Genomic DNA, 27997 nt, shown 5'->3' on the forward strand with positions numbered 1-27997 from the left:
ACACCTTCTCTTATGCAAGAGCATGGATAGAACTTTTTACTTTCAGATTTTCTTAAGCAACAAGCACATACAAAAACCAGCAAATACAAAAACTAAGTTGATGAAAAGTAACACCTGTCAATATCTCTGAAAATTGGAACATCTATCAATATGGGCGGATCATGGCCATTCCCAAATAACAAGGGGGGAAATTAATTTTAAAAACCTCTTTATGAAATATGAACACACAAATCACTAAAAGCCCAACCCTGCATTCCTTGCCTACTGAAAATCCTCAGTGAACTTGCTGGCCCTTTCAGGTGTACCTGGAATGTTGGGTCAGGCCCTTAATTTTTGTTTAGACATGGTATACAAACACCTTTTGACCAGAGGCTGACAGGTTTGCAATTCCATTCAATATTAGGTATCAAACTAATCCAACACATCATAGAATTTTGCATGTGTGCATAATACTGTCATCTAACCCGTGAACATATGGGAAAACATTCATTTTGCTGGTTAAGTAGTTGCAACTTGAGTGACTGCAATGATCTCCTTAAACTGGTTGTAAATTTGGCCCATGATGCATTCTTTGATTCTGTGTTCATTAACAAATTCTGGATCTTTTGAGACAATGTTCCATAATTTCTCAAATTCTTTACTGGCATGCAAGACCCAGCGAAACTATAAAGATTTTCGTTTGGCTGAAAAATATTCCCTTTAACTGCTACCCACTGTATTGCATACATCCAGCAGAATGTGCCTGCAATGCAGATGAATATAGCAAAGCAGTGCATTTGTACTTACCAGCAAAGTCCTGATGTGCCACTGATTTCAGCTGAATGTGAACAGAATGCAGCTACTCAGCAGACAGAGTGAAGAACCAGCTTTGAAGTAGTCCCCAGTTAAGTCCCCATTCCTGCAGTTTCTGTACAGGTAAAACTTTCTATTGCAGCAAGTTTTACCTAGACAAGTGGTTCAGAATAAAGGTCCAAAATATGCAACTGGACTTTTATTATTTAAAAACTGCAAACCACCTTCTCAGCCATCAAGTCAGAAATGTCAAATGTGCAAGGTGGAATGGGGACATCCACATCAAAACCATATTTAATAGGTTTACTAAAACACAGGGAATGGCTAATTTACATCCCCTATCCAATTGTATCCAGTTTAACTTTTTTCTCATTTTGTGGTAGAGGTGGGTCATTTAGCTATAAAACACTACACATTAAAGATATTCAGAATAATGTTTATTTATATTCAGTGCTATAGTTCATTAAATACTGGTATCATATATCCATGTCTGAGGTAATATAAATTAAAAATATATTCAAGATTTCAGTCCCATACTTGTGCTCTCTAATTTTTCTACCATCATACAGAATTTTGAAGCAAACACAGTAGTTCATAATTTTGAATGCAGCTGTGAATATCATTTTAATATAGTCTCATCTTGTCTGACTATACTTTTGAGGAGAATGATTATTGCATGATACATTTTTAGTACATTTTTTACTTATATTAGAATTTTCTCATAAAATCACACATGTCCAAGTTATAGGATGAATGGGCATGAGGATGTATTTTGGGCTAAGGAAGACAGACTTTGAATCAGAATGACAGCACATGCTGCAGGATTATTGTCCGTATACATTATGGCCCAGATCCAGAAAAACCACTTAAGCATGTGCTTAACTTTAAGCATGTGCGTATTCTCAAGTGACTTCAGTGGGACTACTCACTTGCTTAGTTAAGCATGTGCTTAAGTGCTTTGCTGGATCAGAGTCCAGAAGAGACTGCAAACATAAATTAACAATCCTCCTTAACTCTGCATTGTTTGAAAACATTGCTGGTTTTACACTGCATCACCATTGTAGGATTTTTTCATGTTAGTGAAGCACCTGTGAAAGTTTCTAACTTGGTTCATAAATAGACTATGCAAAAATAAGCTGCTAGAATGACCCTCTTCTCTCCATTTTGATAAAAGCAAAACCTGATTTGAAAAGCTATTAAAGTAATTTTTCAATGGTAAAATATATTTAAGAAAATAAACTCTTCATTTCATCATCTTCCATTGACATATAAGCTTGTTAAAGGGCAGGGCATACCTCTCACTCACAAATTCAACAGACTGAAGCATTTCAATCCTTTTTGTACTATATGCTGGTGTTAGTAAGCCCTTATCCTAAATCTCCATCAAGTCCAACACTAGTGAGCCAAAGAAACAAAAACAAAAAAAATGTTTCTTGCATATGTCTTTTTCATAAAGTCCATGGAGAAAAAAATATATTTTCCTTATTATTAAACTCTTATTTAACTCCTGCCATTAAAATAGAAGATACACCTCACCAATATCTATTTAACTTTAATTAGCCATTGTAAATACAAAGATATAAGTGCGCTGTAAAAATCACTGTGACATGCCATCAAACTCTTTTAGCGTTTCAAAAGTTGTATCGATCCATATTTAACTGATGAAGCTACAGCTAACTTTTTGTGCTTGGATACTCTTGGAGGTAAAGGCATACTTTCATCCGATTTTTTTTTTTATTATTCTATTTTGCAAACTAGTGACAGTGGTGATGATGCTATCCTGAAAAATCAATTTGTAGTATTACCAAAGCCTATGGTCTGTATTAAAACTCTCCATGCTCATGCAGTGAATTGCATTGTTGAGGGTTCCATTACAGTAGTACTGGACCTGACCACCAGGTTCTATCCATGCAGCACTATATCTTTAGTACTCCACAGAACTCACTATTGCCCTTGGTTCTTCAAATGTTGCCATCATTATATGCTTTGGGGTAGGTAGGGAGAGTATTTCCCCTGCATCAGTTGGTGAATGAATACTGTTGTCTATAAGGTTGGAAACCTCTTCCTCGTGATCTTCATACAGTGTATTGACGTTCAGCAGAGGGTGAGTGGGATTACGATTCAGTGCAGCTGTTGGCTCTGGTTTGATGTGGCTCAGGGTTATATTTGTTGCAGCAGCAGTTGTTGCTGTATGATTGTGATTACATGAGAGGTAAGCCCCAGCAGCAGGGACAGTTCTGCATGTCTCAGATGAGTACAGAATCTCTTTCTCATGATTTGGGATGACTGAAAGAAAACAGAATACAGAGTAAATCACTGGGTAGTCTATTTTTCCCTACCAATCCGCCACATAGCTGATCCCATAGAATTCAATGGGAGTTTTGCCACTGATTTCAATAGGAGTAGAATTGGGCCCAATAAACAAGTTTTAATGGACTCTGAAAAATCTAAGACTACTTCTTCATGAGAGCTTTGACTTTTGAAAATTCTAGTCCTAGAAGCACATTACAGTGTGACTAACAAGTTTTGTAAATATCACTCAAAGCTACATTTCTAAGCATTGCCTATGTGAAATCATCCTCATTAAATGAACAAAAGTCAATTTAAAAGGATTTAGGAATGTTTTACTATTTCCTCCATAGATTCTAGCCAGTGCTTTGCAAATGTTGTGATTTAATATTTCAACAAATGTTAGGGATGCCTAAATATGCAAGTTGAAATATAAAAATTCTGATTATATTTTCAACGGGAAAAAAAGAAGGGACACACACCATAAGCCACTATTCTAAATGTGTAAACAATGTGTAATCAATAAATATTTCTTTCCAGAACTTGCTCACTCAAAAGCATTCTTGGGTGGGGTTTAAGGTGGGCATAAAAGCAGCTGTTATAATTATTTTTGAACTCACAACTTAAAATATCCAAACACTTGTTTAAGTAAAAATAATCGAGACCAGAAACCCCTGGTGGCTCCGGGAGCTGGGAGTCAGAACAGGCTACCGGATTAAGAATGCTGTAGGAAGTCCTGCATATGTATATTGGGGAGTTTGAGGACTCCAGAAAGGAACATAGGGATTTGGAAGTTTCAGAAATTTTTAGACCTCAAATCACTTTTCTGCTGGGCAGGGAGGACACAGTAGCTGTCTGTCTGCTGAGGTCCAGAATGGGGGGGGGTCTTCTCTTATAAGGAACTGAGAGCCATATCTTTAACACAAAGTTTTCTATAACTCCAACTGCATATTTAATCTTTTATATTGGTCACTTACAGTAATAAAACAAGTAGATATCTAGCTATGGCGCCCATCACCATAGCATCTCCGCTCCTCACGATCACTTGAAATATTTGTCTTCGCAACACCCCTCTGAGCATAGCACTCACTTTTATTTTTTCCCAAGGGTGCCACACCCCCGCTCTGCCCCAAGACCCCGCCTGCAATCCTCTCCTTTCCCCAAGGCCCCGCCCATGCTCTGCTCCTCCCGCCCGCTGCTCTCCACCCTCCCCAAAACACCTCCCCCAAACAGCTGATCAGTAGCACTGTGGGTGGTAAGCACCCACAGAGTCAGCCCCTATGCCTCTGAGGTAGGGAAGTACTATTATCCGCATCAGACAGGTGGGGAACTATGACTTGTCCAAGAACGCATAGAAGTCTGTGGCCAAACTGAGAAATGAGCCTGAGCCCCAGGGGGTGCCTTCCACACAGACCAGCCTTCCTTAAAGCCAAGTAGGACAAAGGGAAATTTAAATTTGTATTAAGGACTACAACCCAGCAATAATCTGAGTTTTCAAATCGTCAAGATTCAGGGCATAAGCCAGCCTCTAACAAAAGGGGAGTATGAAGAAACTTTCCTCTGGGCAGACTATTCCGTAACTGCCTTCTGCACAGTTTCGTACACCTTCCTCAGTAGCTGGCACTGGCCTCTGTCATACATGGGATACTGGACTAGATGGAACACAGGTTTGATCTAGCATGGCAGTTCCTGTGTTACTGGAAAATGAGTGACGTTCCTTACGATGAAGTAGAACTGAGACATAGGAAAGGGTGGAGTATCCTGGGAGCCAACTCTCACTTCTTTTCCTGGCAAAAGTGCTGACATTTTGCATAAGGCCAAATGCAAAATTACGTGTAAAAATCTACTAATACAACATAAAATATCTGCAAAGCAGAAGGACATGTTACATAGCTCTGCCTTGCCACAGCTCTACTACTCCTTATCACAGACCTATACCGAGAAATTCTACCTAACCCAGGGATCTTGAAGACATGGCCAGTGGGGTTATTTCCTGCGGCCCGCCAAGCTCCCCGCGCCCCCAGAGTTATTTCCTGCGGCCCGTCAGGCTCCCCTCTCCCTCTCCCCCCAGCGCGCCGTGTCCCCACTCCCCTGCTTACCTGCAGGCTCTTCCTGCTGCCAAACAACTGTTTGGCAGCGCTTAGGGCTTTCCAGGGGGGAGAGGGGAGGAGCGGGGAGCCACATGCTCAGGGGAGGAGGTGGAGAAGAGGAGGGGCAGGGGCGGGGATTTGGGGAAGGGGCTGGAATGAGGGCAGAGAAGGGGTGGGAAGAGGTGGGGCAGGGCCTCATGGAAGCGGTGAAGTGGGGGCGGGGACAGGGACAGCATGGGGGGGTGGGCAGTGATGCGGCCCTCGGGCCAATGTACTAGTCCTCATGTGGCCCTTGTGGAGATTCTAGTTTGAGATCCCTGATCTAACCCATTTAAGAAGGCTACCTACCCTTATATTATTAGCTGATTAGAAATTTAACAAGATAGAGCAAGCAGATCAGGTCACCTCTGAGTTCAACCTAGAGCAGACAGCTACTCCAAATTCTGGCCATTCAGTTTATCACTGTTGAGATGGTATTGCAATGACATACTGTACCTTTGAGAGAAGAGGTGACATGAACCACGACATTCTCCTCTTGGTTTAAAAATCCACCCTCTTGGCTTTTGGATGTAGGCATTGAGGCAATGGCTTGAATCTCTGGCTTGGGTTTTTTACTGCTAAGTATATATGGTTGAACATCCAGGGAAAAGTGCCGTGTATGTTTTTTTTCATTGCCTGTGCCGGAGATGGTGTTTGACTCAGTTTTATGAGATGATGATTGCTGTGAGGTTTTTGAAGTGGACTCTATCAGAGGAGCGACGAGGCTATCGGTTGCTGTTTTCCTGCGCACTGGCTTCGGCTTTTCAGGTTTGTGGTTTTCAACCTTCATAATAGCTAACTGCTCTTTGAATGGCTGAGGAAGTGGATTGCTACTTGGGATCCATTTCATCTTCTTCCTAGGTCTCTTGATGATGAGCTGTTCATTGGCATCGATGTCTGCTGGATCGACACTGGGGTCTACAGTCTGAATCCCTGAATCGCGCATGGTGGGTGTGACGTCATGATTAGACTGGGCCAGTGCTGCAAGCAACTGGCGCACCACATTATCATACATCAGATCACTTTCATTTGTTATAAAATCCAAGCGGTTCAGGGATTTTATGTGGTCTCGATTTTCATTGCAAAACATAGCCAGAATATTGATGTCACAAAACTGAGACTTTTGCCACTGTTTCTTGGTCTTTATTCCAACCTTGTTCAGTTTATCAAATATGAAGTTGGACTTGCGGAATATGAAAAGGTGAACTAAGTTGATGAGAATGATCAAGTTCATAAAGCAGAGGAGGACAATGTCTACTCCAGCAATTATCCGTTGCAGCTGGACAGCTGGAAGCTTGCAGTTCACCCTGATGTGCAATTTGGAGCTGCTCGTTTTGTCAGGAGGCTCTCCTAGTGCACATGTAAACTCATTTTGCTTCTGCGTAGCATAGTAGGTGGATAAGTATGTAATTGGTATAATGCTTAAAAATATGATAAATAAATGTCTCGCAAGATAAAGTTTAGCCAAAAAGTTACTTCGCCCTCTTCTTTCCAGGTATTTTTCAAACAAATTCTGCTCAGGGCTTTTTTCCTTTTCTGCATTCTCAATGATTTCCCTTTTCTCCCTTTCTGTGATCCCAGGGCCTTTGGATTGTATTTGTTTCTCTATTTTTGGTGCACGCCCTTCTGCTGCACGGTGGTAGCAGTTATCGATCTCCTGAAGCAAAAAATTAAGCTCAGAAGTCAGTCTGGTGGAGGCTAGAAACTCCCAGCCAAGAGCTGGAATGTACATTATGCCAGCAAAAGCCAGCAGTGCATAAGGAAGGAACTTATGCTCAAACAAGGAGGGCCAATGGCTGGCATCAACTCCTGGCAAGGCATCTTTTAGTTCTGTCCAACAATATCCTCTGGCATACAAGGCTTGGTCACGGGTGAAGTTGTGGGGTGTGTAACAGTATATTGGCTCCTCTGTATAACAGAGAGAAAAGTCACTGCTGTGCATTTAACCTACAAAAGGAGCTCTGTAAAATAAATATTTCAAATGATATCAATTTTCTTTTACTGTTTCTTTACATGACCATCAAGACCACAAAGATTTAATATTAGATAGTTACAACCCGTTCTGCATACACCCCAGGCAAAACTATCCGCTTGAAGAGCTTTAATAAACCTGAACTAGAACTGTTAAAAATAAAAGTTTTATAAATTGCGTTGGCTACCCCTTCCAATGTAGAACTCCACACTGAACTCTGGACAGCTAATAAATGGGATATCCTTAACCACTGTACAGTAGCTGAGACTGTTGTATCAAAATCACATGGCTTCCCTATAGAAATAAGCATAATATATAACTCACCTTAATGAAATATTTTTTCATTAATAAAGCCAAATTAGTTGTAGTTGAAGTCAATGTGCAAACTCACAGTAACAAGGACTACTGTACTGAACATGACAGAGAAAATTTAAACTTAATAACATCTAAATACTGGGTCAACTTCATCTCAAGTGTATCTTCTTTGATTTCAATGGAGATACGCCAATAGAGAATCTGTCCAGTTAACAGTGTATTTAGCACTGTAAATATTTAGTTTTACCTTCAGATATTTACTATTAAAGATTTTGCAAGACTAGCAATAAAATATTCTATAAAGTCTAGTGAAAGTTGGAATACTGTTAGCTACTCACAATGACACAATAATGACCTTGACCTAGACAAGCTCTTAGGGGAGAAAGCATGTACTATATCCATGTTAGCTCAATGATATGTCTCTAGAGAGTACTGGATATGGAGTAAATTTTTATAGTGTTTGACAGGCATTACAAGAAGCAGATGCCAAATGAGACCCACGTTAAGTAAATATTTTTCTTCTTGAACACCGAATGTGCCAAGAACATCAAGTTTGTTTCCATTATGAACACACAACCTGGACTCAATCTGGAAGCAACAGGATTAAACGGTTTTTAAGGGTCAGTTAAGGCTGCTGGGACTTTAAAAATTGTAACACTCCTTAAGAGTTGTTTCATTTGGTAGCAATGACTAACGATTCCATCTACGGTGTTTAAACCCTTCCCCATAAATCACATGCGCAAAGAACCTCTAATCTTTGCTGCAGCAGTAAGCAAAAAAAAAAAAGAAAATAAAAGACCCCCCCACCTGCCAAATTTACTGAGCCTTGCAAGGGAAATCGAACAGTTCTTTTGTGCTGTGGAAGGATCAAAAGGCACATGCACATACACTGATTTGGTTACATGAAGACCCAGTATCAGGATTAGTTTTTTGGTGTTTTGTGTGTGGGGTGGGGGGTTGTGTTTTTTTTTTTTGAAGCAATGCACTGCAATAAAGATTAGTTTCTAAAGTACAACTAATCTGGGTGGAATAGTTACAATAAATGCTACTAAACAATACAAAATCAATTCATTTGATAAGCCTAATTAGTGATAATTAAGTACCTTTACAACAGAAAGAAAGACAATACCTCAAAATGATTCAGTTCCAATCTTTCAGAGAGGGCAGTTTAAGAAGAGTATGTTAATGTTACTCAACTTCTCATTTCGACTCATTTTTAAGTGTATTTCCAGAGTCTCTTTACTCAAGTATCTTTTCTGGTTGCACGATCCCCAAATTCCAGCAATTAGAACAAAATCCCAGCTGTAGTGTCTACCACCTATTTCTACTAGGAAAATGCTCATTGGCTCCCTGGTTTTCGGCAATCACATCACATCCCATTACCGATCATGGGAGATACGTGACGAGAAATTCCAACTCCTGCCATCAAGGGGTTGGTTACTGTTACTACCTTACTACTAAGGTTTCCCTAGAGATCCAGTAGGTTCCTATGGAAGAAAAGTTTCAGTGAAAAAAAGTAGCACAGACACTGAATGCAGTTTCTTATATCCAGAAATATATGAAAAGATCTTCCACGCGCTAAGCCACACCTGTCAGCTCCAAGTTAAGTTTCAGAGAAAAACAATTTATCCTGTGGCAAAGTATGTGACTATTTCTCATAGGTCACAGTACGTACTGTACCAGAAACATGCAGTCAAGACTGTATACAACTGCTCACACAAACCAATTGCATTTATTCCGGATCCATGCACCAGCTGGTGTTATGAAATAAATCAGGAACACTGTTTTTTTGTTTTTGTTTTTCCACTGAGGCCCCACAATTAACTATTGCAATATTTCAACACAGAATTGCAATGCAATAAAACCAATCTCAATTAAAGGTCATATACTTAGCATTATTTATGTGCACGCACCATGGATTGGGCACATATCTCGAACTTGGCACAAGGAGTGGTATACTCTGATATAATCGTTTAAATATACAAACTGTACAACTATGTATAGCACATAGGGGAGAATGTAGAGAAAAAGAGAGGGGGACTGACCATAATGACATTTCTATGTATTTCAAGAGTCATGACAGATCAACATCTAATTGGGCTCAATCCAACCTAATTGGGCTCTCTGGAGTCTTTTCATTGACTTCAGTGGGCATTGGATCAGGCATTGGATCAGGCATACTCTACAGGAGCACATCTCTATAGATCATGTATAGGAGTTCTTACTCTGCAACCATTTCATTCACATTGGTCAGAGATAAAAATCTGAAGAGTTGCACTACGATGTTTGACCCACAGAGTCTCATTTATTAGAGATGACTTCAAATACGAGTTTCTCCTGTCGAGAAAAGAAAGTCAAAGTTCTCCTTGTGGAAATTCGCTAGCTCTTCCACTGTGAAATATCTGTTTTTCAGCTGCTCTCACTGTATGGTGTGAAGTGGGAGTTTTGTAGTTCATTACAGTTATTGAGCACACTGTACTATTTTTAACTGGTGTTTTGTTTATTGATGCTATTTATTTAGGCTAATGTATTGTTTTACATATTTATTACTTTGACAGGCTTGCTATGAATAGTGATGCAGTGTTTAAATAATGAGGCACAACACACACTCAGGGTGAAATCCAAGTGGGAATTTTGCCATTGACTGCAATAGAGCCAGCATTTCATCCTCTCTGGGTACATTTTTAGCAAGAAATAACCTATGTATACAACCTACTGAATGAGATGTTCCTGCAAATGTATTTTCTAAAACATATGAGCCAAACTCAACCCCAGTGTAATGCCACTGATTTCAATGAAGTTACTTTAGGAGTGAATTCGGCTCAACATACTATACCGACTTAGAAAATTAGTATTGATCGACCATGTTTAACCTAAATAGACATATGTAATCATACCATGATACGATATGTATCCTATGGGCCTGACTGTTCTCTCACTGAAACAGGTGTAAATCAGAGACAACAGATAAATCAGGACCCTATAATAACCTCAATAATTACAAAGCCAATGGTAATGTGTGTCTAGATCACAATGTGATATGAAAGGGATGGTTCGAGTCAACCCCAGTCAGTTCTTACACTGATCTGGCTATCATTTCAGACACGAGGACTGGGCTTGCACAAGGGAGAGGGAACTGCTTTGTGTGCCTGCTGAAACTGCCCAGGCTCAGATATTTTTACACTTTCTGTTTTAAAGTGCTTTCTGGGTAGGTAAAAAGCATTGGCCTACAAAAAAGAACAGCAAGAGTGTTAAAATCCCAGCTCCAACACCGACATCAGATACATACAAACCTAGGTTATTGGGTTTTAACTTTGTAATAACAATAATCTTCTTACATTTATATATCAACTTCCATCGTGAAAGTTCCCAAACCACTTTAAAAAAATTCCCGTTTCACCAGTAGTATAGTCAAGTATAAGCACAGGTAAATAGTTTACTCACTTCTCATTTGGTGAATATGGAGTTTAGTTTAAGTTAGTTTATCCAATTCTTTTTTTTACCATTACACCACTGCTTTTCAGGTAGTCACTTCTACCACCACTACCAGAATGCAGCTCCTCTGGGATAAAACACAGTGGCTACTTAACTGCATACAACAATACTATACAACTGTTTAGGAAAGACAGCGAAGAAAGATGCTGAACCAACTGAAATATGGTCAGGACACCAGAGGCAACACACTGCTACACTGGCAAAAAGTGTCATGGGATCTTTAATGACTGAGGGTGGTCAGAACTTTGATAGTAAGTCTCATCCAAAAGACAGCACCTACCTATCACCATTGATAGGGCACTAATTCAGAGCTGGCACAAATGGAAAAATGCTACTTCCATATATACTTGATCCCACACATTTTCCTGTAGCACCTGTATTCTGGTGGGAGTGGTTTTTTTTGGGTGGGATGGGGAAAGAGGCATCTGGTTTTTTTGGGGAGTGGTATGGGATGGTGTCCCATCTAGGCATGGACCGAGCCTGCTAAGCTTATATAATTGGATAAGACAACTTCATTGATTGAAATGCCAGCAGTTGATGTTCAACATAACTGTTCTAAAGGAAAACCACTTTGAAAATCTAGGGCTAAATTCTGTTTTGATTACACCCACAAAACTCCCTTGTCACTGTAGTGTTCCTTTAGGACAATTGTTGATAGAATAAATAACACTGTGCAAGTACCACTGTAAGTGATCTTACTGCAATTCTTTATTTTAATACACTGTATTGTCTGCTATCTGCTAAGATTCAGTGTCCTTTTCTTCTGATATTTCGTAACAAAAATATCCATATAACTTTAAATTCTTCTGTATTTTGACCACATTTACAGCAACTCCGCCTTTGTCCAATTCAACTCTCATATGCAAATAATGGGTCAAATCCTGCTCAATTTACTCATAAGTAACTCTTGAAGTCCATGAGACAATTTGCACCAATAAAGTAAGCAAGATTTGGTCAGCTCTTACTGAATTTTTCAGCCAAATTAAGATAATCAACGCAGAACTTTGTGTTGATATATGTACATACGGGACTATGTAATACTATTAGTTATGCTACATCACTTAAGAATTATAAATTCTTGACAGCTTAAGCTATAGTTGTCAGGCTAGAAGTGGTAAGCAAGAAAAAAAATCTTATATTTGATCTTTTGTAAATAATAAATCCTGCCTCTACGATATACACAAATAGCAACTTTAATCTTGGAAGATCTCTCAGTACTTTACAAACTCTAAACTATATCCTGCAATCATTCCCCATTGCAGAACTCCCACTGATGGCAGGGTCTGGCTCCTATTTATACAGGAATCGCTTCACCCCACCACTGACACGTAGCCATTTGCACTAGCAACACTACACAACAGACTTTAGGAGAGGAAGGGAACGACAACAACTTTCTTTAAAACTTTAGGTAACAAGAATATAATCACCCAAGTTGGAGTTCGGCTCAAAGCCCAAGAGTTAACAACCCAATGCTTGGAAAGAGTATTGATGGAACTTTCACAGCTAGTGCTCAGTATTACATATGTAATAAAAAGTAACCCGGTCTACAGTATATTGAGAAGACACTGTCAAGACTGGTAGGAGCTCATCTTTCTTTGCTTTTGTAGCAACTTGCGAAGTTCATGCAGTTTTTACAAGGTTTTCTTCAAAAAGAGTGAATTTCACCTCAAATAAACAAGCCATTTCTTTTTTTAAAACCTAATATAATGAATACTGGCATCTAAACATTCACGGACAACGACACAGTAAACAAATCAAGCCCCACTCCTGAAAAGACTTAGGGTACTCCGCCAATGGTGGCAGTGTGTAGAGTATGTGTTGCTACGCACTGCAGTGAAAAAGAGGCTGCATCCACATTGCGGTGTGTACCTACATGCAGCAATGAAAGGCTCTGGCAGCTTTCCGCTGCCAGAGCCTGTCCCCACCACAGGGAGCTGCCCGCGTCTTTCCTCGTTGTGGGAGCCTTTCCCTGTGATGGGGAAAGACTCCAGCAGAGGAACATTACACTGCTAAAAATAACAGTGTAGATGGAGGAGGCACTGCTTGGGCATGCAGAGAGCTGCATGAGGTACATACCCTACGGATTCAGGCATGTCTTTACTCTGCTCACCTAAGCACTGCCTCACCACCTACACTGCTATTTATACCCATACTAGGGAGGTGGGAAGTGCATGTACTCTACATGCTGCCATAACGAGCGTGCAGGAGTAAGCAAGGGGTTAACTTTATGCACTGGACAATCCCTTTGAAGCCAATGGGATTACTCACAGTACATGAAGTTACTGTGTATCACTCTGAAGGAATGTGGCCTTAGGTCCAGATTCAGCAAGGTGCTTAAACATGTGCCTAACTTTAAGCCATGAGTTGCTCGACTGCATTCAAATGGACTTGCTTAGTGTTAGGAATGGTTGAGCACCGTGCTGAACTGGGGCCTATCGTGTATGGAGCACAAAGGAAAAAGGTATTATGTAAGGAAATATGGTTCAGTTTCAAGCTTCTAAGAAATTATAATAAGCAATACTCAAAGGTATTTTTAATAAGTATGGAAAATGTATTGATTGTGATTTTAGTAGATATTTAAAAGAAAAAAGGAATTTAGTAATAATTTATCACTGTCTGCATAAAAGAACAAATAGCCTTTTACACCTGATTTACACCCCAACTAAATGTAGTGCGCTCAACAAAAGCAGACTCAGGACCCTACTAATGAAAGATTTACACCCCATTTATGCTCACGTTTTTGGAAGTTACCCTGTAACCTGTATGAATTCACGTCCTTCAGCAAGGATTCAACAATGGGGAAGGGATCAAACAATTCAATAAGTAGAAATAGAAAAATGCAAAAAGGAATAGAGTGACCAAGAATAAACAATTTAAAAATGAGAAAGTCAGCTAAAAGTTGTTATCCATGCTAGTCTAGACAAAGCCAGGCGGCACTTGTACAAATAGCTCTTTTAGTGTACAATTTAACAACATAGTTACACACATTCATGAAAGTCCATGGGACTACTCACATGCTTAGCATTATGCATGAAAGCCTTGATGAATCAGGGCCATGGGGCTTAAATCTGCAACGTGCTGAAGTCAGAGAGAGCTGAAGGCACTCAGCACCTCCACAGATTGCTTAGCACCTTGCAGAATCAAGCCCTTCTTAGGCAATGCTACAGAAACGTATTCCACAATACAATTCCCTTAGGCTTCAGGGAACACTATAAAGATCCCGTGCTTTAAACAGACATTAGTCACAATCCAGATTTACACATATGAATAGGTAACACTGAAACACAGGCTTCTGCTAGATAAGCCAGATGAGAAGCTTCATGAGCTCAGCTAGTACAGAACACTATCATACACTGATAGGTCTATCATAATGCAGTAGAATACCATGCCACACACAGTGCATCCACAATATATCACAGTATCTAAATACATGCAATCAAACTGCCACAGGCATGCATCATTCACACTAGGTACATAACTCAGGAATAAATGCGCAATAAAGCATGTAACCAAAGTATTTTATTTTAAGAAAAGTAACTAATTTTTTGTGTTTTTTTTAAAGTAATGTTTAAAGGAAAATGGCTCTGGATCCTCTTCTCTCTGGAAAAAAAAAAAATCATGTTATTCAGGTTAAAAAGTTCAGTCTCATGAAAAATCACATTACCTAACCAGTAACCAGATCTGCCTTCCCTATCAATACTTCTGATATTATTTAAACAATTACTGGGTGAAATCCAGGTTCCATTGAAGTAAACAGCAAATCTTCCATTGACTTCACGGGGCCATGAGCTCAACAGTGGTATTTAAAGGACAGTTATGAAAATATAAATTCCACATAAGGACCAATGCCTGCAACAACTTACACACACAAGTCTTATCACATATGTAGTCTTACCTAACTCAGTGGGTAAGGTTATGCACATGCATAAGTGTTTGTAGGATCAGGCCCTAAGCTAGTTCTATAAATTGCAAGTATTATTACTATTAATAAAATAAAAAGACAGCAACTTTACCTTTATTTAGGAGTACTGTCCTACACTTCAGAATACAGGCTCCACGCCTGGTGATTCAGTTTGTCTTCCTGAGGCACAATTTCCCCCACAATGAGAAAGCCTAAGTACAGACATTTATTCTCCTTTTCTCTAGATCCAGTTGGCCTGTTTAAAAGAAAAATAATTGAAAAAAAAAACAAATCAAGAAAAGAGACTACTCTATTGCTAATAGTTCATAATGTCCCAGATTCTACACGCCTTACTCATAACTGTGTATGATGTACGTAAGCAGTCTTGATGTTTAATAGCCAATGGGCTACCCACACAGATAGGTACAATTGAAGGTAAATAAGGGTGGCAGAAGCAGGCCCAATATTTATAATTGCGGGCATCTTCTCATGTAGCGTCGATTCTCTATTTACATACATTTCAAATCTACACAGCATAGTCCTACATTAGCACTACATAATTAACATACACACAAAGTTATTTGGGAGAGTATTTGCTACAAAATATTAACTACATATAATAGACATTACCTTTTCTAAAATTAACTACACAGCACATGCTAAAATTCACTTACCAGGGAATGAGGCGTAAAAGCCTCAACAGTGCCTTGTAATGCCTCCCCCAGGGAAAGAGAAATATTTTTATCTGGGTCCCCATTGAAATGCAGAGGCCCAGTGTGAGAGAATTAGTTCAGAAATAGCAATTGTTGCAGTAGGGGGTGTCAGAAAATTCCTAGTTGAAAGCCCCTAGACTGTTTCTTATGGGGAGACATTTTTTCAATAATGAGCTATCATCCAATATGCGATGACCATGTTGCAAGATGATAATATCATTGTACAGAGATGTTCCATGGTGATGTACTGCTGCATCCCGCTTCAACTGTTTCCTCCTGTGCTATACAGAACTCTGCGAGGAAAAAAAAAACATTTGGAGGGAAGTGACATGGCTTACCCTCATAGCCACGTGTGTTTCTGTACTGTAATCTTGATTTCCATGATGGAAAGATTTAAGGGACAATATCAGAAGAGAAGTTTAGGTTTTGGAGAATGACCCAAAATGTAATCAGTGAAATTAATCCTATACACAGGGCCCAAAGAGAGACCTGTGCACTGTTTACTTTTCAATTCAGCCCTAATTTGAGGAATTAAATGGTGGACAGGCCTTCTGCCTAGAGGTGAATTTCACTCAAAGTGAAAAAAAAATCAATTACAATAATTTGTAGCAATTTAAAAATTCCTCTCAAGTGATCCAAAGCCCAAAGCAACCGTATAAATACTCAGGCCCGGATCCTAAAAGCTATTTAGGCATTTAGCTCCCATTGAAATCAGTGAGAGTTAGGTGATTAAATACTTTTGAGTATCTGGGCTTCAGATTCGATCTGGGCTTATACTGGAATTGGAAAAGGTTCACAAAAGGGCAACAAAAATGATTAGGGGCACGGAACGGCTGCCATATGAGGAAAGATTAATAAGACTGGGACTTTTCAGCTTGGAAAAGAGACGACTGGGAGGGATATGATCGAGGTCTATAAAATCATGACTGGTGTGGAGAAAGTAAATAAGGAAGTGTTATTTACTCCTTCTCATAACACAAGAACTAGGGGTCACCAAATGAAATTAATAGGCAGCGGGTTTAAAACAAACAAAAGGAAGTATTCTTTCCCATAACGCACAGTCAACCTGTGGAACTCCTTGCCAGAGGATGCTGTGAAAGCCAAAATTATAACAGGGCTCAAAAAAGAAGTTCATTGAGGATAGGTCTATCAATGGCTATTAGCCAGGATGGGCAGGGATGGTGTTCCTAGCCTCTGTTTGCCAGAAGCTGGGAATGGGTGACAGGGGATGGATCACTTGGTGATTACCTGTTCTGTTCATCCCCTCTGGGGCACCTGGCATTGGTCACTGTCGGAAGACAGGATACTGGGCTAGATGGACCTTTGGTTTGACCCAGTATGGCCGTTCTTATGTAGATACATTAATAATGAACACCACAGAAATACCTGTAAGTAAACTGTGCTTGTGTATGAAATCCCAAAGTGAAATGAACTCTGACCATAAAGTAAAACTGGTTATATACAACCTGGTCTGGTTTCACAGTCTAAGCAGGTCAAGTGCACAAAATAAACAGCATAAATGGTGGAAAATATCATATCTGTTATATTGTTTTATTCTTCTTTATAATAATGATCAGAAGTGTAAAAGCTGGCTTGTATCAGACGCTTTTTTGCCCAGGTATAACTCAAAAATAGTTTCAGTATAAAAAAAGAAACAAACGTCAAAAAATGAGCCCATAAGGTAGTTAAATTGTTGTAATCTCTTCTAGTAGGTTGGTGGGGGTTTTTTGGAAGGGGAGATGGAAGACCCTAGACTACTGCCCTTTAGAAAACAAGCTGCTCTGTATGTAAAGAAACTGTTTTTTTGCAAAATGTCACTGCAGAGCCATGAGAATGTCATTACATAGCATCACAATCCCACTGCAGATGCCTCTTGCCCTCCTGAACTGTCTGTCCACTCCACCAGCTATACACATTGGAAAGAGGCCATGCTATCCCTCCCAACTGGCTTCCTCAAGCCCCGGAGCCTGCAAATGGTGAGTTCCCCACAACCCCTAAATGGATCCCACTCCTTCATTCAAAAAAAAAAAAAATAATCGTAAGTAATGACTTAAACATGTCTTTAGATGGCTCTGCTCTGACAGTGCCCCAGGAATAGTGGTTGGGCTCCAACCCTCAGGACCAAAACACTGACTGGGACTTCCCAGGGGACTGCCTGAAATGCTGATCCCTCAGCTTCCTAATGTCTGTGTGATGGGCCCTGGGACAGTAAGAAAAGTTGCTGCCACAGTTCTATTGCAACATTGTACTTCCAAATTCAAATACAAGTGCATAAATATGGGCCTGATCCAAAGTCCAGTCAGCCAATGGAAAGACTTCCTCCGTGGCCTTTGGATCAGGCCCTGTGTGATACAAAAGAAATCTCCAAGAGAATCATATCAGTTTACTAAATAATATGCCACAATAACGTTTATACATATTTGACCTTTAACTCATGCACCACACAGATCTTAACGCTGACAATGAGGTGAGGCTGATTCTTACTGAAGCCTTTTTCAGCCTCAAATACAATACGGGCTGAGATTTTCCCAGGATATCTGGATGCCGTTCTTATGAAAGTTAATGGGAAATAAGGCTTCTAAAGCCCTCAGGTGGCTTTAAAATCCGAGTCTATGAACTTCCTGGAACTTCAGTCATACCCTCAATATTACTTATCCACATGTTTTCCTCTTGAATAAGACTACTGAGTAAGGTAGCATCTAACAAAACAGATAGCTTAGGTCAGTGTGAATTCCTTCAGCTGTCTGTAAGTGCATGTTAAACTTCACCTTATTCACACTTCAGTCCTCAATCGCATGCATCTGACACATGAAGATGAAGCTGTCACTATTATAGACAGGGTCACCCACACAGAGATCCCATGAGAAGAATAGGATGCTTATGTCTCCATCCATTTTCTGAGAACTGGAAGCCTGGACAGATAACTGAATGTCACTTCCAGAAATACTGTATGTAATCTTCACACTATTCCTCAGAATTGTTTTTGACTGTAGTAAACAACTCTACTGGATAACTATGCCTTTCCTCTTGAGTTAAGCTCATGAAAGGCAGGGGAACTTGCAAGGGTGGAGAAAGCAGGGGCATGGATACCCTTGCCCCAATAACTGGCAGAGGTACAAAGCTCCTCCAGCCCTGGGACTGCAGGGGCGAGAGCGAGCTCCTCAGGCTCTGGCACAGAAATGCCATCCCAAAAGTGGTCAAATTGCCCCTGACGACAGGCCAGCTTGCGTCTATCCTTTATTTGTAAGGCCCTGCCAAATTCATGGCCATGAAAAACACATCATGAACCGCGAAATTAGATCTCTCCTGTGAAATCTAGCTATTGGAGGGGCAGGGCTGGGGACACCCCAGCGTGGCTCCAACTGCTGGTCCTGGCGGGGCTGAGGAGGGACGGGACTTCCTCTTCCCCTGCATGGCCACTCTTGGGGAGAGCTCAGACCCACCTCCAGGTACTTTCCCTGACTACAGGAAGCTCCGTGGCTGCTGCCAGCTCTGAAGGCTCCCAGCAGCACGGGGGAGATCAGACCCACCTCCACCTCCCTGAATCTCCGCCAGCTGAGGGAAGTTCCATGGCTGCTGCCTTCGGAGCCCAGCTCTGAAGGCAGCACAGAAGTGAGGGTGGCAATCCCACAACACCCCTACATCAGCTTTGTGACCCCCCGTGATCCTCTTTTGGGTTAGTACCCCCATGGTTACAACAGTGTGAAATTACAGATGTAAACATCTGAAAACATTGAACTGACCAATTTTAAAACCCTCTGGCCATGAAATTGATCAAAATGAACCACGAATTTGGTAGGTCCCTATTTATCTGTGAACTATCTTTAACCTTTAGATGAAATTCCCCCCAGTGCAGAGAGCCTGCAAAAGACTCTATGTACCATTTATACCCTGTGTAAGGCCCTGATTTTACAAAACATGTAAGCATGTGCTTAAGCCCATTGCTACTCCTTTCATCCTATTTGCTGAATCAGGGCCTATGAGTCTGTTATAAGTAGAAGTGGGGCCAAAACACTTGTGCAAGTCCTTTGCACCAATGCACAAATTTCTGCCCTTAGTTATGCCTTCATGTAACCAGGACAGAATCTGGCCCTGTACTCTTAGCAGTAGTAATAAAAAATAGTCTTTTGCACTTTACTGCTATATGCTGCTCTAGGTGCAAACAGAGAAAATTTTGAAAATAAACACTTAAAATTAAAAGCCACTATATGCATATGTCAGATGACTTGAGTATGTGTAACAAACCCTGCCCACATCTTGAAACAAGAATATTAGTAAGAAAAGTTGATCAGAGATACCAAAAAAGAGAACCTTATTGTGTATTAAATAAATCCTCAACAAACACAATTTAAAACGTACTGTAGATAATGAAATGCATCAAGAGACATTGAACTCATGTAGAAACTGTACTACACAGTGAAATAAACATCATTTATGCAGAAATGATTACATATCAGGAATTAAAACATAAAACTTGAACTGACTCATCAGTCATTTAACTTACTGTCTCCTTCCATTACTTCCTCATGAGAATTTTCTAGCAGAAGGGTGGTAGAGGGCTGAACTAGGTAACTGCTAAGAGATATAGAAATACAGTATTTGTGAGCAATGTTTGGTATTGAAGGCATTAATTTATAAATTTAATCAAAAGGCCAACACCAGAGCTTGGCTTTTTGACCAAAACGTAAATCAACTGGCTGCCAATGTTCTGCTTTATTAGAAGTATTTAGCAGCTTTTGAGGGGAAAAAGGAACATGTGATAGTTGACTGTGATATGAAAATTATCATTGACTGCGACTGGAAAGCACTGGGTAGCGTACATTATAAGAAAATTAATGTGATTTGGCAATTCTTGGACTCCATCATTAACCCTAAAGCTTTTGATAGATCAGAAATCAAACATTTCAACACCTCGACATTTAAAATGGAACACAACAATTCATTCATTTCCTTTGGAGCCTGCGTTTCAGCTCCTTACTCAGAAAATCTCCCATGGACATCAATGAGAGCTTTGTCTGAGTAAGCAGCCCAGCACCGGGCCTGACCTGTTCAATGGAGAACTTTTCTTTATAATATTGAAACCACTTAGGAAAATAAAACAATACACACAAACTAAGCAGCTAAGAGCAAGGACCAAATTTCTCCTAATCTAAGGTAGGCTGAAGAACTTGGTGTCTGGGAGGATGAGGCAACAACACCATAAGTAGCCTCTACTCTAACTGCAGAATCACTGTCCTGACAATCATATTGCAGCTACCCACAGAACAAACAACTTCAGCACCTGCCAATGAAGAAAAGCATTCTGCACAGACTGTCCTCTGGGCATGCACATTTCTACCTCGGATGACCTATTTGTGGGTGAGGTCCAGGTCCGTGGGTTTCATGGCTAAAGACAGGTGGAACTGAAGGGAGAGTTAAAACAGCGCTGGACACAAAATGATGCACTTCAAAGTCAGATTTAATGTTGTATGTATAATTCAAGCTTCCAACACTTCAATTCTAGACATTGTAAAAGGGACCTATATACGGTAATATGCCTGTAGCGCATCCAAACATTTGGGACCCTTTAGATCGAGATCCAAACTTCACAGCTCTGACCTGTCTCTAGAATGGGAGAAACAGAAACATCAAATGCAAAACAACTGCTGAACTTTGGGGTAGAGTGGATTTGGGTTTGATTCTGGATTAGAACTGCACGTCTGTCCTGTGGTTACAGTACTAATGTGTCATTAAATGGAATTTCGTGGTGGCTTATTATTTCTTTACATATTCTTCCAAGAAGGATGCAAAGGTAGGAGCAATAAAATTCTGGTTCAATAAGAAAACACTGAAATTGTCACTTTAAAAAGAAAAATTGAATACCACCTAGTAATATGAACATACTAATCTGGTGGGCTCTGACATTTCACATATGGAAGGCCATCAATAAAGAGTGTATAAATTGCACAAGTGACACCATAAAATTATAGTCTCACAGCCTGTTTCTAGGCTGTTTGGCACCTTGTATAGTCATTTCCATCTGTACAAAGTGGGGGTATGTTCCCTCCATTCACACACCAGTGGTAGTGTTCTACACAAGAGTGGTGTACTGAAAGCTGTATTGAAAACTGTAAACGATCATTTGAAATACTCTGGGGTTTTCCTGGTCCCGCTTGCAGGCTAGCAGGATCTGTACAGAAGCATACGATTCTGGACCTAGTACCAACTGGTTTGCAGGCAGCCAACCCAGTGTAAAGAGGGCTGAGTTGTGCCTCTCTGTTTTGGGGGACAACCTGCTTTCTATTTTTGGATTCTTGTGTGTTATTCCTGAATTTTAGGAAATAAAAGTAGTGTTACATTCCCACCCTGCAGCAAGGGTATTTATGTTTTTATCTAACTTCTCTGTGTGTATGCCATGAACATATAACAAGGTGCCAGACAGCAAAGAATCAGGCCTGTGGGTATGAAATGTTAAGGAAAAACAGAAGGGCTTCTGACCCTTCGAAGGGTCATGTACGGACATGTACCATGCAAGGAGATGTATATGAAGTTGACTGTGCGCTGGAAACCCGTGTATTAAACTCTCTTATTAACATGAATAGGGACACCTTTGGTATTTTAACAGAAATACAAATAGTTTTGACAATGAAGGAAAGAGTCCAAACATGCACAGATGGTAGCTTTCATCTTCAATTAAAAAAAATCATCCTTTTGTTGTCCTTAAGTTTCAGACAGTAATTCCTGAAGGAAAACACAGAATAAAAACAAGTAAATTCCTCTGGGCCTACCAGCTGTGTGCATGTGGACTTGTTATCCTCTGTGTATTACCTCCAACACCACAGGAGCCGACTCGTCAAGACTTGGCTGTTGTATGAATCCTTGTAAACAAGGCTCTAAGCCCTGAAATTTTAGAAAACAAATCTTGGGTTCAACTTAAATTCAAATCTGAACCCATTCAGTCAAAGAATTATAGGCCAATTCTGCTCCCATTAAAGGCAAAATGCCCATTGATTTCCAATGGCAGCAGAATCAGGCTCTGTGTGAGATGCAATTTTTCTAGGGCTGGAGTGTGAGGGTCAGAGATGAGGAGAGGGCTCATGCCAGTCCTTTGGACTCTCTCTCTCAAGCGCCCAGATTTTTTTGGTAGTGTAATAGCCAAGTATCTTTCTTAGAGGCCTTTGTACCCCCACTGCGGTTACTGTGTGCCAACTATAAACATGCTATGCACAGCTGTTGACTCACCCTCTGGAGAGCTTGCTTTTTAGGAATCATGCTATTTTATTTCAAAAACATTAAAAAACTGGCAAGTTCAGTAACAACACTGTAAAAGGGACTATATGTGAGCAAGTGTCCACAGGTGTCTCCTGAAAGATGTCCTGAAAAGCATAAGCAAAGGGTGAATTTGACCTCTTTGCAGAAGGTCAGCACAAGGACTATGGTATGCACCATGTAAGCCTTAACTTATGACCTCAGAGTGAAATCCTGGCCCCAGCAAAGTCAAGAGCAAAACTACCATTGACTTCAATGTGGTCAGGATTTCACTCTCAAAATCATATTGGGCTTACAGTGTAGAGAAGCCTCATGGTGTCCCTCTGCACAGAGGTGAATTTCACCCAAAATGCATTCCCATCTAGCAGTGAAGTTTGGGGAGGAAATTATTTTAGCTCTCAATAGATTTTGTTTACATTCCAGTTTCTTACATCTGGCAAACATGAACTGAGATGACAGTCTGTCTTTGACACAAAGTCAGGAATAAAAGTTCATAAAGAGTGACAGCAAAGGTACCTCTGATGGAAGGAAGGTTCTTCCATATTTAAAGCAACACATAAAATATGAAGCTCACCTAAACTGTGGTCTTATCATGGAATTAACATAAGACTTAGTTCAGTGCCTGGTGAACTACTAAATCCTTCTTTATGTGCCAATATAATTATTAAAACAGTAAATCATATTCTTAATTTCTCAGTGGTGATGTAAAGATAAAAGCACTCGGGTACCAGGGCAATCTGTGTGGAATAAACTGCCTAGATAAACAAAGAGAAAGTTATGTTAACTTAAACATTTGGTTTATGAAATATACACAGTAGTAACATCATAAACTAACTTTCTCTTTACTTTACCCATCAGGAAAGTACAGTACATGTTAAATCATGCTACAGAGATAATAACTTTTAAGACTGGAGATGGATTATTGCCTTTTAAATAATTGTCTCTGTCATGACATTTTTTGTTTGTCTGGTTATCTAAAGTACAATTGTGCTTTTCTGTATTTACTTTCTAGGCCAACGAGGCATGGGCTAATGCTGGGAAACTCAAGTTTTCTCTTGGTGCATTCCCTTTTGCAAGTCACTTGTACAGCACAAGCAAGCTGTCCAATCAAGTGGATGCTATTCCACATGCTCCACTGGACTGCACAGACACTGTTGACTCCCTGCTTGGTCCTGCACGCCTAAGTATTGGGGTAGAGAAGGGATATGAGGGGCTCAACTGCACTCCACATGCATTCCACATGCTCCACTGGACTGCACAGACACTGTTGACGCCCTGCTTGGTCCTGCACGCATAAATATTGGGGTAGAGAAGGGATATGAGGGGCTCAACTGCACTCCACATATTAGTCATACAGACCCTTCCTACACTAAGCAAGATATGTTGCAAGAAACCATTGTTCTGAGCTCACCATACTTGTATAACACCCGTATTTACATACACAGCACTAAAGTGTTTTACAAGTACTGGTTGCATGAGCCTGGAGAGATCTGCCCATAGGTTTCTTTTTATTTAGGAAGATTACACTGGCTTTAAGTGGCTTTTCATGGATATTACTATTTCCGGGAATTAGAATTCATAAGTAGTATCAATTCTTATTGTTTATTCTAACACAATAACTTCTGCATTCAAGGGCACAAAGCAGCATTTGGGAAGCTGCCATGGTATTTGCGATAAAGATACAATAAAAAAACACCCCTTTTTTGCCAGCAGAGTTTGCATTTTCTGTATCTACTATCTAATTTGCCAGAAGGTATGCAGCAGCATCCAAAGCAAAGAGCATAGCTAGACTTTGAAAACGATAGTGACAGTACATAGGTAAACCATAATACGAGCATCAAAAAGCGGGGTATGTGCTAATAAATATCACTTAGCAATAAGGCATGTATTCAGCAGGACTAACATAATTAGTGAACGCAGTGTAGCAGGAGTAACGTCATTAGTAAATACAATGTACAATCTCTCTGAACAAGTGTAATTTCACTAAGAAGTCTCAGTAAATAGAGCTTTGGTAATTAAAAAAACTAGGGTCTACTCCTGCTCCTATTAAAATGAATGGAAGTTTTGCTACTGATTTCAATGGGAGCAGGACTGAGTCCTTAGTAATTAGAAGCTCTGATCCTGAGTTGTTAGCTCCCAAAAAGAAGACAATTTTGTTACACCAAGTCCATGCTGAGCTTACATTATAGTTTTATTATCCACTCTATTTTTTTTTTCATCCAGAGTGTCTTTTATTTCCCACCCCCCTTTTTATGTTTTGTTTTTCTGAGTTTTGGAGCATCTGAGCAACCCAGTGACATCACTGGAGAGCAAAATGTGGCCCATTTTTCCAGTACAGTATAATTGGTGTCCTTTGTCCTGAAAGGTGAGGTTTGTTCTGTCTATGCTTTTATCTTTCTTTGGACCAACTTCTGCTGGTAGAAGGTACAGGCTTTCCAGCTAAACAGAGCCCTGTGTAGCTTGAAAGCCGTACCGCCCACCAAAGGAAGTTGGTGCAATAAAAGATTACCTCATTCATATCCTGGCATTGACATGGCTACATCAACACTGCAAAAACTGCATTTAGCATAAGCTACAGCTTTGTGATCCCAAGGTGAACTTATCATATAGACTCTGTGTCTAGACTCAAATGATTTTGTTTTTGGTCTATCTGAAAAAGTCGTTTGACTCTTAAGGATACAGACTGCCCCTTGCACATATAAATCTTTCCAAGGATAAAATATGTTCCTCAAACTGCTGAGTTAAAGGCAGATTTTCCCCCGCAGGGAGTGCAGTTTAAGCCAAAAGGGAAAATGAAGGATTTATGTCAGTAAAATCAGCAGATCCGCTAGATCCACATGCACTTGTTTGTTTATCCTTGCATAGTGACATCCAGTCTGACAATCTCTGAGCCTCCCCTCCCTTAATCACATGGTTCCCTTTGGAATTCTTTCTCTGAAAGGACTGTAGACACGGAGGTAAGTTACTACTCCTTTCACCAGTTAAGTCATGGATAGATTCTACTGGGAAATCCAAATTATCCAGAGGGAAATTATCAAACTCCTTCTCCTCCCTCTCCCTCAGAAAGTTATCTCTAAAGACCCACAAAGCCTCCAGATGTCACACAGAAGGGCACTCGCAGTACAGGAGGAGCATGCTACAAATAGGGTTCCCCCTTCTACAGGGCTGGTTGGGGTTCTGCCCTATTTTGCTTGCCTCCACACCAAGCAGAGGAAGAGAAAAGTCTAAACCCTTACATTCTGTGGTGATGATTTTCAAAAATCACTAGCGATTTTGCTTTCTCAATATGAGTGACCTTAAAGGGGGCTAATTTTCACAGGATTAGCACTCAGCACATTCTGAAAATGAGGCCCCTTCAAGGTGTCTCAGGTTGGGCATCCAAAAACTAAGGCACTAAATATCACTATTCATGTATAAAAATCTTGGGCTATAAATATATATTTTTTAAAGTAACTGGTTTAAAATTGCTTTCATTTGTAACATCAAAAATGTCTTTCTTTTAAAAAAAATAATTTGTCAAATAGTAAAGCCTTCATATGGTTTATGAATATTTAATAATGGAACCAAATAGAATATAGAGTTGTAAAAGTAAGCTCCAATGCATGCACAATACAGGCCTGATTTTGTCATGCTTATCTGACAAAACCTGAAGTCAACACTACCTACTAATGCTACTAGCTGCAGACTGCACAATCAGTTCCCACATTTTTGAAATACAAATTTAATACTGATTTGAGCATGAAGCCTTAGATCACTTGTGCAGTGGTCAGATTAATACAAAAAAAGGCTTAAAAGCTCCATTCATCAAGTCCATATTTCACAACCTAAGATACATTTACTTGAGAGACTAATGACTTCAAAAGACCCATAACAACTTATGAGTTCCCAGTTTTCAAAGTTCAGCGTGAAGGATTGATTTCATAGACCATAAAGGCTCTGAAGGGGATGCTACGAGCAATGTAGTTGAAAATAAAATGTTTACAAGCATCTGAATACAGGTTTTCACAATAGACAGTAACAACCTAGTGGGCAAATAGTAGTTATTTTTATAATCACAATAGGGCCTACCACAATATGGATGTAGTATATATGTATAAAATTACTATTGTTCACCAAACAGTGCAGTTAAACATGCACCCAATCCACTAGTAAATTTGCATAATAAAGATATGTTTAAAAATCATTGTTGGTAGATCAGCGTAGCTTCTGTTTAACAAATACACAAAACACACTAAAGTGGCTGCCCCAGCTCACGTTTATGCTTGGGTCCACCTGCGGCATCATAGCATAGGGTAAACTCCCTTCAACTCCAGCAAGTTCCCCTGAGAGCAGAGGAGTAACTAATCAGAAGAATGGTTTCAGAGTAACAGCCGTGTTAGTCTGTATTCGCAAAAAGAAAAGGAGTACTTGTGGCACCTTAGCGACTAACCAATTTATTTGAGCATAAGCTTTCCTGAGCTACAGCTCACTTCATCAGATGCATACTGTGGAAACTGCTCTGCAAACACAGGCTAGGGCTTGCAGTCCTATTGGTTTAAAGGAGGCTGCAGGAATAAGGAGAGTGGAACTGGGCCCTGCATCTTTCTCCCTTGGGGGTTGCCAAGTTTGGTTGGAGGTATTCCTGGAGGTTTCACCACCTGACATAACCTTTAATTAAAGATTAATCTTTAATTTCCAGGATAATCCTGGAATGTAGGCAACCTATTTGTTCCCCTGTAGAGCTTTATCTGTCCGCAGAGCGCTACCGATCTCTAGGCCCGCTATCCACAGAGAAAGCTGCACAATGATCTCGCCATCTGCTGCCCCTTCCCTCTCCCTCCCGGGTTCGCCAACCCGCGCTCTAGCTCGCCCCCCTCCCCGGGTGGGCTGACGTGCGGAGCGGGATCATGGTGGGGGTGGGCGCCCTGCTGCCCTTACCGGCAAAGTTCTTGGTGAAGACCAGGGTGACGAGCAGAATGGGGATGAGGACGGTGCCGATGGTGACCACGCGGTCGAAGGGCAGCTCGAGCTTGAGCTGCAGCAGCAGCGCCGCCAGCGAGCCGGCCTTGTCGTCCTGCTGCCCGGGCAGGATCAGCTCCTTCAGCTTCTCGCCCGCCAGCAGAGCAGTAGCCATGTCCGGGTGGTTATCGATGATGTGTTGCAT

The 27997-nt window shown here is 40.4% G+C and overlaps 1 protein-coding gene across 1 annotated transcript; it reads right to left on the reverse strand.

Moving 5' to 3' along the window:
* Nucleotides 1-2327: 2327 nt before the first annotated feature.
* On the reverse strand, nucleotides 2328-27997 carry PANX2 (pannexin 2). The gene is made up of 3 exons (XM_077807848.1): nucleotides 27772-27997; nucleotides 5667-7118; nucleotides 2328-3078 (listed from the first exon to the last, which is right to left on the reverse strand). Exons 1-3 carry the CDS (start codon nucleotides 27995-27997, stop codon nucleotides 2717-2719), a joined length of 2040 nt encoding a protein of 679 aa, XP_077663974.1. The 3' UTR covers nucleotides 2328-2716.

The sequence above is a fragment of the Eretmochelys imbricata genome, chromosome 1 (genome assembly GCF_965152235.1).
Source record: "Eretmochelys imbricata isolate rEreImb1 chromosome 1, rEreImb1.hap1, whole genome shotgun sequence".
Taxonomy (NCBI): domain Eukaryota; kingdom Metazoa; phylum Chordata; order Testudines; family Cheloniidae; genus Eretmochelys; species Eretmochelys imbricata.

What these genes read in the sequence shown, in the direction of transcription:
- PANX2 (XM_077807848.1), bottom strand. Translation starts at nt 27,997, where the DNA reads ATGCAACACATCATCGATAACCACCCGGACATGGCTACTGCTCTGCTG. An exon ending in CTTCACCAAGAACTTTGCCG is followed by an intron (nt 7,119 to 27,771) that starts GTAAGGGCAGCA and finishes TCTGTTATACAG; the next exon opens with AGGAGCCAATATACTGTTAC. An exon ending in TGTCACCTCTTCTCTCAAAG is followed by an intron (nt 3,079 to 5,666) that starts GTACAGTATGTC and finishes GTTTTCTTTCAG; the next exon opens with TCATCCCAAATCATGAGAAA.